At 37.0% G+C, this 11,899-nt stretch overlaps 1 protein-coding gene across 11 annotated transcripts in view; it reads left to right on the forward strand.

Moving 5' to 3' along the window:
- The window catches only part of HECTD1 (HECT domain E3 ubiquitin protein ligase 1), a 63,251-nt gene extending 51,352 nt beyond the window's left edge, over window positions 1–11,899 (forward strand). For 8 of the 11 annotated variants that reach the window (XM_032111383.1, XM_032111389.1, XM_032111379.1 and 5 more), the window contains 13 exons: window positions 872–926; window positions 1,165–1,347; window positions 1,693–1,903; window positions 1,986–2,071; window positions 3,635–3,762; window positions 5,508–5,709; window positions 5,854–5,991; window positions 6,241–6,848; window positions 8,680–8,758; window positions 8,870–8,963; window positions 9,276–9,426; window positions 10,288–10,432; window positions 10,823–11,899. In XM_032111383.1, the coding sequence (XP_031967274.1) occupies window positions 872–926; window positions 1,165–1,347; window positions 1,693–1,903; window positions 1,986–2,071; window positions 3,635–3,762; window positions 5,508–5,709; window positions 5,854–5,991; window positions 6,241–6,848; window positions 8,680–8,758; window positions 8,870–8,963; window positions 9,276–9,426; window positions 10,288–10,432; window positions 10,823–10,960 (2,218 nt within the window). In that variant the 3' untranslated portion in view covers window positions 10,961–11,899. The remainder of the gene's footprint in view (window positions 1–871; window positions 927–1,164; window positions 1,348–1,692; window positions 1,904–1,985; window positions 2,072–3,634; window positions 3,763–5,507; window positions 5,710–5,853; window positions 5,992–6,240; window positions 6,849–8,679; window positions 8,759–8,869; window positions 8,964–9,275; window positions 9,427–10,287; window positions 10,433–10,822) is intronic. The other 3 variants (XM_032111380.1, XM_032111381.1, XM_032111387.1) reach the window with 2 other exon arrangements.

Raw genomic sequence — 11,899 nt, forward strand, 5'->3', positions numbered from 1 at the left:
ATTGCTTCTGTCGTACAAAAAAGATTCTGAGAGATCTGGATTTGTCTAGCCTGGAGGAAAAAAGACTTGTGGGCTCTTACCAATGTGTATGAATACCTGATGGGAGGATATAGGGAAGGCAGAGTATGGACTTTTGTTTGTTGTGACATGTGAAAGGAGAAGAAGAAAAAAGGCTCAAATTGAAATACAGGAAATTCTATTTAAGCGTGATGTTTGAGGGCCCTTCCAACCTTAACTATTCTCTCGATGTTAATTTGACCTTACTAGCTTTACAGCAATAGACAGAAATTGTGAGACTGTATGATGGTGTTTTTCATTTACTACCCCTTCTGTCATACTAGAAGAATAATGCCTATGAAGGTGACAACTGCAATAAGGAGGGGTGCAGTATTTTTAACTGTATTTCAGATTTCATCAGTGCTTATATGTTGCACCTATTGTCTGAGTTGCCTTCTGTCAAAAATTGCATGCTGTAACAAACTATTTTCTAGTTAGAAAACATGAGAAATAGTTGTAATCTTCTAAGTTAATGCACAGTAAGCTTCCCTAGGACTTAAAAATTTTAAAGAGTTGGTGCGTGTGTAGTGAAGAATCTAAAGACGGCTTGGGAAATTGGCACGATGAAGGTTGTTTGATTACTCAAGTCTCACTTAAGGAAACATAAATTAAATACTTTGCAAGATAAATACCAACATCATGAAAATAGAGCTTAAGAACTTTGCTGCCACTGGGTGTCCCAGATGTTTTGTGCAGCAAAGAGCAGCTGCTGTTGCTGTTTTACATCATATTATCTAACAAGTCACTGTATAACCTCAGAATTTAGAGGATGTGCTATGAGTATGAAATATTAACTCATTGTTTTGATGTCTAGAATCATGTACAGAGAAATGAAGGATTCTGATAAAGAGAAAGAAAGTGGAAAAATGGTAAGGCCTACTTCTGTGCCTTTGTGTTTTATGGCTGTTTTAATAAAAGCAAAAGAAATCTTATTGCAGTTTTTGAAATGCTACATTAAAAAAAACTAACAGTTTTCAATTACTTAAAGAATATTAGTGAGTATATTTGTAAATGCATGCTCCTTTAAGAAAGACATTATATATTGCATGTGAAATCTTAAAGACTTTACAATCAGGAAAAACCAACATTTGGTGGTTCCTGTTGTAGGGTTGCTGGTCAGTAGAGCATGTGGAGCAGTACCTTGGCACTGATGAATTACCAAAGAATGACTTGATAACCTACCTGCAGAAGAATGCAGACTCAGCTTTCCTGCGCCACTGGAAATTAACCGGCACTAATAAAAGTATTAGGAAAAACAGAAATTGTTCCCAGCTCATAGCTGCATACAAGGTATATGTCTGCATCCAAACTTTTTTATTATGAATGGCTGTGTGCTTTGTTTTGCAGCTTTAAAGATTCTTGTGGAGGGAGAGCCATCATATTTATAGGGAAGTTGAATATTCAAAAGCCAATATCAAGTTTAGGTTTTGCTGCTCTTGCCTTTTTATTTTAACGTCTTCTGTTAAGTGTAGTTGTGTTAAAATGCATTTGAATAATGATTTGCACCATGCGCAGTTTGATTAATTGTTACATTTGAGCACAGTAACCATTTTGATTTTTTCAAATCATCAACTTGGAATGCAGTCCTAAAGACACCAACATGCAGTTTTCATTCTTAACAATTTTTTTTTACAGGATTTTTGTGAACATGGATCAAAATCTGGATTGAGTCAAGGGGCCATTTCTACTCTTCAAAATTCTGATATCCTTAGTTTGGCCAAGGAACAACCTCAGGCCAAAGCTGGCAGCGGACAGAACTCCTGTGGAGTAGAAGATGTTCTGCAGTTGCTTAGAATTTTGTATATAGTTGCCAGTGACCCTTACACAGCACGGACTTCTCAAGAAGGTAACTTAGTTATTTTGCAGAGCTTCTGAAATATTTTAATGAAAACAAAATAAAAGAAAACTTTTCTCTTGATTATTTTCAGAAGGAGATGATCATCCTCAGTTTAACTTTCCACCAGATGAATTCACAAGTAAAAAAATTACTACAAAGATTCTGCAACAGATTGAGGTATTACACTAATACATTATACATAGTGTATATATGTAATATTGGTTTAGGACTCTATTATTCCCTTCCTTACCTTGGCTGTTTGAAATTATTAGTTTTTTGCCATTTTTGAATTGCTTAATACATATTTTCTTTCTTACATTTTGAATGAGTAAATTCTCTAAAAACAGGCTAGTCTGAATAAAAACATGCAGTTTGGTTTTGTACAAAGCATACAAAGCTTTTTTACTTGATATATCTTGGTTATGAATAATAATAATTTTTTTCTGTACCAGACATCGATGTTACAATGTAGTGTGTCTGTCTGCCTGATGATTATGGAAAAAAGGCAATTTATTGTGTTAGGGTTTACAGACATTTTATTACTCATACATTCTACATAAAGCTTTCAAAAATAGCATTTAGAAAGCATCTTATTGGTCCCAGGTTAGTTAGATACATTAAAAAGAAAACTTTTAAGATGTAGTTCTTCAGTAGAACTACATTTTCTTCAACAAAGATTAAAGAATATTCTCAACTTAATTAGCCCTTGTGTGCTTTTTGAGGTTCAGGGTTTTTTTTTACAGTCACATTGTCCTAATTATTTGTTTAAAAAACGTTTCAATTTCTCGTGTTCTTTCGAAGACTGTTCTGGCACCGTGAACATCCTTGTAGTTAAAATTTCTGTAGTATAGTTTATTTTAATTGTATTTCAGAAGGGACTGTAGTAATATTTCAAGGGGATAACTTTTCTACCACCAAGTTTCTTTCATGTCTTCTGATATTGAAAAGGTAATATCTAATCTCTTTTGGGCAAAACTCAGGAGTAATTCTCTCCAGGTAATTGAGTACTTTGATCTCCCCACAGTGCTTTTGAGCAGTGTATATCCCAGCAATTTACTACAGCTTTTATCGTCTGTGTCAAGCACTCCGTGTCCATTCTGAAGTCCTAGAAAGTTTATGAACTTAGAATGACAGAATATGCTGAGTTGGAAGGGATCCATCGGGATCATCGAATCCAACTCCTGGATCTGTGCAGAACATCCCAAGAGTCACACCCTGTGCCTGAGAGCATTGTTCAAATGCTTCTTGAACCCTATCAGGCTTGGTGACCTGTTTACCCGCCCTCTGGGTAAACAGTCTTTTCCCGATACCTGCCCTAAACCTCCCCTGACACAACTTCAGGCCATTTCCTTGAGTCCTGTCACGCCAGAGAAGAGATTGGTGCCTTCTGTCTTCTCTAAGAGGATATATTTCCAAATTTACCCAGACGGGTGCACTGTTCCTCCTCTTCCCCTCACAAGGAAATAGTATGCAGCAATAAGGTCTCTCCTCGGTCTCGTCTTCTCCAGGCTGAACAGACCAAGTGAGCTCAGCTGCTCCTCATACAGCTTCCATATTGATAGCATTTAAAAGAGGAAAAAAATCTCAGTTGCTGAGAAGAAGGAAACTTACTCAAGCACAGATAAAAGCTCTGTACTTGGGTGTATTTGCTGTGTATGTACTTAGTTACAAACTTGTTGGAACCACCTAAGTCAAATTATTATTAACACTTTTTTTTTCCCCCGTTGCATTAAACTACAGGAACCCTTGGCACTAGCAAGTGGAGCTTTGCCAGACTGGTGTGAGCAACTGACAAGCAAGTGTCCTTTCTTAATTCCATTTGAAACAAGACAGTTGTACTTCACATGTACAGCATTTGGCGCATCAAGGTAAAAAAAAAAATATTAAAAGAAATATGACTGCTTCCTTTTCTTTTTTTACATATAATAGTTTCTAAATTGCTGATTTCCAGAAGGAGGACCTTAATCCTAATGAGACAAATTTTGCTTGCCAAATCTGAATAATTTTGGCTAATAGAAGGAAGAAGATGGAAAAGCTCAGAATGACAAGAAATTTCATTTTTTAACTTTAGCTGAAGATTTACTTGTGTACTTATAGCTAGGTTATCCCATTGGCCAATTTGTGTGGGTTACAGTTCATTGCATAAAGGATCCAAAATCCAAAACCACTTGGACAATCATATGAATTAAATGTTTTTTGAAAACATACACCTAATCACATACATTTTTATGGTCTAGCAATTGTTTTGGGATTGTTTTGGTTCGTTTATTTTTAATTCACTAATATTTTAACAAAACAGAAAAAAATCTACGAATAATATACTATTTTGAAAGTTACTATTAGCTGCATAATGAAACTGTAACAGAACCAGACTTTAAAACATCTAAGGGTACCCTCTAGAGTGCTTTGTTACCTAGGTATCGTTAATATTTTGATTGCAGCAGTCATTACCTTGAGAGTATGTAAGCAGTGTAAACCTTTTTGTTGGTATACTTTTTGTAATGAGAAAGAAGAATTTGTTTTTGAGGGTTTTCTTGCCTGTTGCTACACTTTGTTTTCCAACCCAAAGGGTAGAGAGAGTGTTGCTGAAATTACTGTTTTGTCTTATATGCAGTAGAAGTGCCTCATGAAGAGTATAAAATGAGGCATTTATAAAGAAAGAGAAAGGAAGAGAAGGTATTATCTTGAAAGACATCAATTTAAATCTTTTTATTGTGTAAAAAATTATAACTTTTACAGAAAAATGGCCCACATGTTGGGGTCTTTTTTGTTTTGTTTTGGAAAAACGTACTTTTTAGAAAAGCTGCATTTTAAAGAGATCCCTCAGGAAACATTTCATGTTACTTACTTTGTAAGTAAAGAGCTTTCTTAAGCTCTTCAAATACTGGTAGTAGTTCTTAAAACTCATCTATTCTGTATGAACTGTAGGTGTGTACACTCTCTCTCTCTCTGTCTGTCATGACACTGGGCTGTATTTGCAGAACAGCAGACGGTAGCTTTATAGATAGTTTAGTGCAGCATAGATAATACGTACAAAAATTTGGAAATCTGACTTTGTATAAGTACTGCTATTAAAGGCAGCTGTTCTTCCCTCACTGATATGGGTCTATTTGTCTATGATTGCCCTTGAACTTCGGTTCTGTGTTGCTCTAAGGAATGTGTAAGTAGATAAATCTGCAAAACTTGGTCAGTATCAATGGAGTGATGTGCAACTGCCTTACAGTATATAATGAAAGGTGTAATATGTGTCTGTTTTATAAACAGTTCTGAGCATCTGTGATTAAAAATTCTACAGTAAATGCTACCTTTTGCTCTTTCCACTGTAATGAGAAAAGTATAGGAATTCAGATCAAGAATTGTATATTTTCATTGGTGCTATCATTAGAAGCTGGGACTTACATTAGAAATTATTTAGTTTTCTGACTTCATAAAATATGAAGCAGCCCATATTTTGGGGCATTTCAGGCTGATAAATAGTTTGGTTTATACCTAAAAAAAAAAAATTAGGAGGCAATTAGTACTCAACAAGTTACTTTTTGTTGGTGACTACTTTCAAGTTTTTGTGCTGGTAGACATGGAGGTTTTAAATAACTGGTGGTTGGTTTTTCCCCAGAGCAATTGTATGGCTGCAGAACAGACGTGAAGCCACTGTTGAACGGACAAGGACCACCAGCACAGTGCGACGTGACGATCCAGGAGAATTCAGAGTTGGACGCCTCAAGCATGAAAGAGTAAAAGTTCCGCGAGGTGAATCCTTGATGGAATGGGCAGAAAATGTCATGCAGATTCATGCAGACAGAAAATCTGTTCTAGAGGTAAAGCATATCTGCCTAGCAGAGCAAGGTTAGATAGCTATTTCTAACGTACTGGACAGGATATTGAATATCCTGTTCCATAACCAATGCTGAACATTTCACTAGGATTTTCTTTTACTATTAACTTCCCTTGTGTTTTTCTAGGTTGAGTTTTTAGGGGAGGAAGGAACAGGCCTGGGTCCTACCTTGGAATTTTATGCATTGGTGGCAGCAGAATTTCAGAGGACAGATTTGGGAGCTTGGCTTTGTGATGATGATTTTCCAGATGATGAGTCTCGTCAGGTACATTTTAATTTGCATTTTAAACTGGGTACTTGTGTAAAAAAAAAAAAAAAGAAAAACAAGCTAGACATCCATGTTCATGGAGCATCTAGTCATCATGTTCAAGAATGACCACTCTGGTCCACAGCTTGTTTTTTTAATTGTTCTCTTCTTAACAGAGCAGTAGAGTATAATAAGTTAGACGGTGCCAATATATACTTAAATCCACCTTTAACCATGTCTGCTTTTTTTGTCTGTCTCTTAACTCAGGTTGATATTGGTGGTGGGTTGAAACCACCTGGCTACTATGTACAGAGATCATGTGGACTGTTTACAGCACCATTCCCACAAGATAGTGATGAACTTGAAAGAATAACCAAACTCTTTCATTTCCTTGGAATTTTCTTGGCTAAATGCATTCAGGACAATAGACTTGTGGATTTACCCATTTCTAAGCCTTTTTTTAAACTCATGTGTATGGGGGACATTAAAAGTAACATGAGTAAGTTGATATATGAATCACGGGGTGACAGAGACTTGCACTGTACTGAAAGTCAGTCAGAGGCTTCTACAGAAGAAGGGCATGATTCCTTGTCAGTAGGAAGTCTGGAAGAAGACTCCAAATCAGAATTTATTCTTGATCCACCAAAACCTAAGCCTCCGGCCTGGTTTAATGGAATTTTGACATGGGAAGACTTTGAATTAGTAAACCCACACAGAGCTAGGTTTCTAAAAGAAATTAAGGACCTTGCAATTAAAAGACGTCAAATTTTAAGCAACAAAAATCTATCAGAAGATGAAAAGAACACAAAACTGCAAGAATTAATGCTGAAGAATCCATCAGGTTCGGGGCCTCCTCTTAGCATAGAGGATTTGGGGTAAGAGTTTTCATATTTATTTATAGATGTGCAAACAGTGTTTGAGATAGAAGAGATAGAGACAGAAGTCAACACATAATTAAAAATGAAGGTATTTTATTTTAAAATAGCATCATTGCAAGGGGGAATCCATAGAGATGCAGCCATATTCTTCTTCCTTGGTTTGAGGATTTTCTCTTCCAACTTGCTCAGTTTCCTAATCTTAAATGTGGCTACGCTGCAGTGCTGTATGACTCTGGAAACATAAATACTTGTAAACACAAATACTTGTAAAATCACACCTTTAAAAAAAGGGTGATTCAGTAATTTCTGTGCTATGATAACTTGAAATTTATCAAGATTTTTGGAGAGCTTTTAAAGAGGACAGATTGAAATTTCAGATTGTGTTCCTAGTGCAGTGTTGAATCCATGTTAAACAGAGCATATGTTGACTTTTAGCAAATGTAGAAGACAAAGTACCCATACCTGTGTAAACCCATGTCAGGATGTCATCCTCCCTAATTTTAAATATTTCCTTTGAAACAACAGTTTTTCTACCATTAATATTATGGGTTATTTATTATAATCATATTGTGCCACAAAAATTGCGTAGTGTCAGAGTTCAGTAATTTCTTATGGCCTTGGAATCATAGACTGTCCTGAGCTGGAAGGAACCCCCAAGGATCAACCTGCACAGCACCATCCCCAAGAGTCGCACCATGTGCTGGAGAGCTTTGTCCAAACACTTCTTGAACTTTGTCAGGCTGGTGCTGTGACCACTTCCCTGGGGAGCCTCTTCCAGTGCCCAACCACCCTCTGGGGGAACAGCCTTTTTTTAATACTCAATTTAGACCTTCCCTGACAGCAAGTTGATGTTGCAGCGGGGATTACTGCAACAAGTATATTTCAAACCAGGAGTCCCGTGGAAACGAAGTATATATGGACAGATTCGTGGTAGATGTTTCAGAGGTCTTTATTTCTCCAGCCGCATGGCCGGGGCTCTCCTCAGGAACTCCGTAGTCACGGGACCCGAGGGTCCTTGGCCACACCAGAGAACACAAACCAACCAATGGGAAACAAAGGTGACCAGGGGCAGGGAAACCCCGTGTCTCCCCCCCCAGGGCCCCTCTCCCAGGGCTCCATGGCAGGGGAGGAGACCCCAACAAGTTGAGGCCATTGCCTCAGAGCCTGTCACTGGCTACGACAGAGAAGAGATCAGTGCCTGCCCCTCTTCTTCCCCTTCACGAGGAACTTGTAACTGCAGTGAGGTCTCCCCTCAGTCTCCTCCACACTGAACAGACCAAGGGACCTCAACCACTTGTATGGCTTCCTCTCTAGACCCTCCCCCATCTTTGGAGCCCTCCTATCAATGATCTGTAATAGATTAAAGGGCTTGTGGACTTTAGCCTGGCTTGTTATGGAGAGAAAGCAAGTAACACTGTTGAAGGGTCTAAATGCCTAATAGGTTAAGTGGCTCTGTAATTGTTATTGCTGGAAATTAATGGAAATTATTTTTCTGAATTTGTGAGCTGAATTAAATGGTTTGAGTAGTTTTGAAGCTGATAGCTTAAAGATATCCAAATTTATGAAATTGTCAATGTTTATCAAATCCACATAAATAGAGGGTGAGTATATGCATTTGCATGCCATGTGTTTGAAACACATATTATCTGTGTAGTCCATTACTGTTTGTAGTTCTGTACTTTTGTATATACATGAACAGTGGTACAAAGTGATCCACAATGGTTTGAAATCCAGTGAGGTGCTTTTGGGTGTGACAGGTTGTAAATCTGGTGTATTTACAAAAGCAGTAGCAGACTTTGCAATTATTAACTACCTTTGTATTTTGAAGTTTAAATTTTCAGTTTTGCCCTTCGTCAAAAGTATATGGGTTTACAGCTGTGGATCTCAAACCAGGTGGTGAAGATGAGGTAAGGAGACAACCTACCTTTACAATTTAACCAGCAGTTAAATTTTTATTGTCTCAACAATAACTTTTATGAACAGTGAATTCTTACGGTATTTATCTACTGTCTTTGCAGACTGTAACAATGGATAATGCAGAGGAGTATGTAGATCTCATGTTTGACTTCTGCATGCATACTGGTATACAGAAACAAATGGAGGCCTTCAGAGGTAATTCTAAATATAACAACATATATGAACTTAGATGGAATAATCGATGTTTAGGGTGTGCTGGTTTAAAGTGGTGGCATAGAATGGCTTTCAAAAATAAACCTTTTAATTGAGAATGCAATAGGTAAGGTACTCATTTCAGAATACCTTTGCATTAGTTATGCTGTTTTTAATCATGAAGAGGTTCCATTTACCTTAATTAAGAAACTATTGATTGATTCTGGTTTGACTAAAATACAACTTAAATGCTGACATTACTTTATAAACATTATTTGGACTCATGTTTATAACTGTATCTTGTGTAAATTAAAGATGGCTTCAACAGAGTCTTTCCAATGGAGAAGCTGAGTTCCTTCAGCCATGAAGAGGTTCAGATGATTCTTTGTGGAAATCAGTCACCTTCTTGGGCAGCTGAGGATATCATCAATTACACCGAACCCAAACTGGGATATACAAGAGATAGGTACTTTTATTCTGAGTGATTTTAAACTAATAGCTAAAAGATAATGTAAAGTGACAGAATGTCCAGAATCTTCATTAGATGAAGATGCCAAATTCGATGAAACTGGTAGTTTCTGAAGAGCAGGTGATTGTCTAAAACTGCATGAAATAACCATGTGTTAAAACAGATAGATTAGAAGGTAATTGGTAGCTTTGTGATGAGAGAAGATAAAAAAATTACTCAAATACAAGTAACTAGTGAAAACATAATGGCAGCTAATACAGATGACTAAAAATAGATTTTAGAGTTTTTATTCTCATGTTTGATAGTAGTTATAATTTTTTTCTGGCTGTGTACAGTTCTTACTTTGCCTGTATTTCTTATTTCTTTCTCTTGAAGTGTAGTTAAAAAAGAAAGTGTACTATGCAGGGGACAAATATACTTACTGGTGGTGGCTATCAGGAGGCGGTCTTGATGTTTTTGGGTTTGTTGGGTTTGGGATTTGTTTTTGCTGCTTGTCATGCTTGGTAGCAGTAACATACAAATGACTTCTGGAACTGTGTTAGAATAAGCCTGCTGGAATGTTTGAGCTCACTTCTCTACCCAGTCATATGCATTCAAATGCAAGGTACCCAAATAACACCCCAAGATATGTACGTACCTACATTTTTTTTGTGTGATACTTTGCAAAGAGATTAAACACTATTTTTCTGGATTTTAAGATGTTTTATTGTGAATACTCACCAGGCCCTAGAATCTTACAATGTTCACATAAACGTGACTAGAGATTGTAATTCTGCTGTGCCAAGTTAAGAGAAATTAAAAAAAGCTCCACACTCTCATGTAGTGTTATCAGAACTAATTATTTTCCTTTATTTTAAGCCCTGGATTCCTTCGATTTGTGAGAGTCTTGTGTGGTATGTCTTCGGATGAGAGGAAGGCTTTTCTCCAGTTCACCACTGGTTGTTCGACACTCCCACCAGGAGGGCTGGCAAACCTCCATCCCCGGCTCACTGTTGTGCGCAAGGTACCGCCTCTCCCGGTCACTCTTTAAGCCAGCTGCTTTGGCTTTGCAATGCGAGACTTTCTACAATAACAGTGATGATTTTTATTTTAGTCACTTCATTTATGGCACTATGCTGAGTTTCGGTACTAACCTCTTGTTTCAGGTCTGTTCTCTGACATCATACATATGTATCTCATATTTTCATATACAATTCATATATTTAAATATCAAAGTATTAATGTACATATAAAGCAAGTATATTTATAAATTTGCCTGTAGCTTTGCTGATGTTACTGTTTCTGACAACTGGTGTTATGTATGCAGCAAGTGCCATGAATTACAGGACTTCACAACTTTTAACTTCCATACTGAATGCTGTGAACAACTGCAGTAAACATTTTTTTTCCTCAGGTTGACGCTACAGATGCAAGTTATCCATCTGTGAATACATGTGTGCATTACCTAAAGTTGCCTGAGTATTCTTCTGAGGAGATTATGAGGGAGCGTCTGCTAGCTGCTACCATGGAGAAAGGCTTCCATCTCAACTGAGCCACTGACCACAGCCTGGGACATGGAAGTGTTTTTTGATGCTAGCGAAGCCTCTTGTGTTTGTGTGCAAAAATACGATCTCCACGCTGTGCTCTGACGAGACTTGCCTTTTTTTCACCTGTGAGGCTTTAGGAAAATGTGGAATGTTTGTTAGCTGCTAATGACAAAATAAATCCTTGTAACTACACAGCCAGCAAGAAATTGGCACAGAACACTGTGTGATGCTTCAAGGGCTTGCACAACTGGAAATTAAGGTGTTTCTGTTTGACTGTTCCAAAGAACAGATCATCAGATTTTCAGTGTTCACTGATACAAATTTCTAACAATGTATTGTGTAAAGTTTGTCTTTTAATACCCTGTACACTACAGTTGCCATCACTGATCCCTGTTTTGCTGGCTTTAAGCTAAATGGTCAGAAACTTGCTTCCTTTAAAATTTAGACTTAATGGGCATCTCCAGCCTTTTCTTTTTTAATGGTGCCTGCACTATTGGAGTATTTTAGTGGGTTTTTGCGTATGATCATGCACAACCATTTTTTTTTCTTCTTTTTCTTTCAAGTGGGAATATATTTTGATTTCTCAAATGCCCTGCTATAAAGATCAAATCCTTAAGTGTGTTTGTGCAGCTCAACAATAAAGCTATTAAAAAACACTGGTTCCTAGTGCAAGGCACACTTAAAGCAAGTTTTACTTTCGGTTGTATTTTCTTTGTATATTATAAACATTTATTTAACTTGTTGCAGTTTGAAGTTTAAAAAAAAAAGCACCCAATGTGTAAGCTCAAAAAGTAATCATTAAAATGTTTGCAACATATAAAAATGTCTCTTCTGAATACTTCATTAGTACTTATTAAATCTCTGTACATGTTCTGAACAATGTGCCATGCTTTTTTAAAGGTTTAAAAGAACTACATAAAAGAACTACTGATCTCACAAATTCA

The sequence above is a fragment of the Corvus moneduloides genome, chromosome 6 (genome assembly GCF_009650955.1).
Source record: "Corvus moneduloides isolate bCorMon1 chromosome 6, bCorMon1.pri, whole genome shotgun sequence".
Lineage (NCBI taxonomy): Eukaryota > Metazoa > Chordata > Aves > Passeriformes > Corvidae > Corvus > Corvus moneduloides.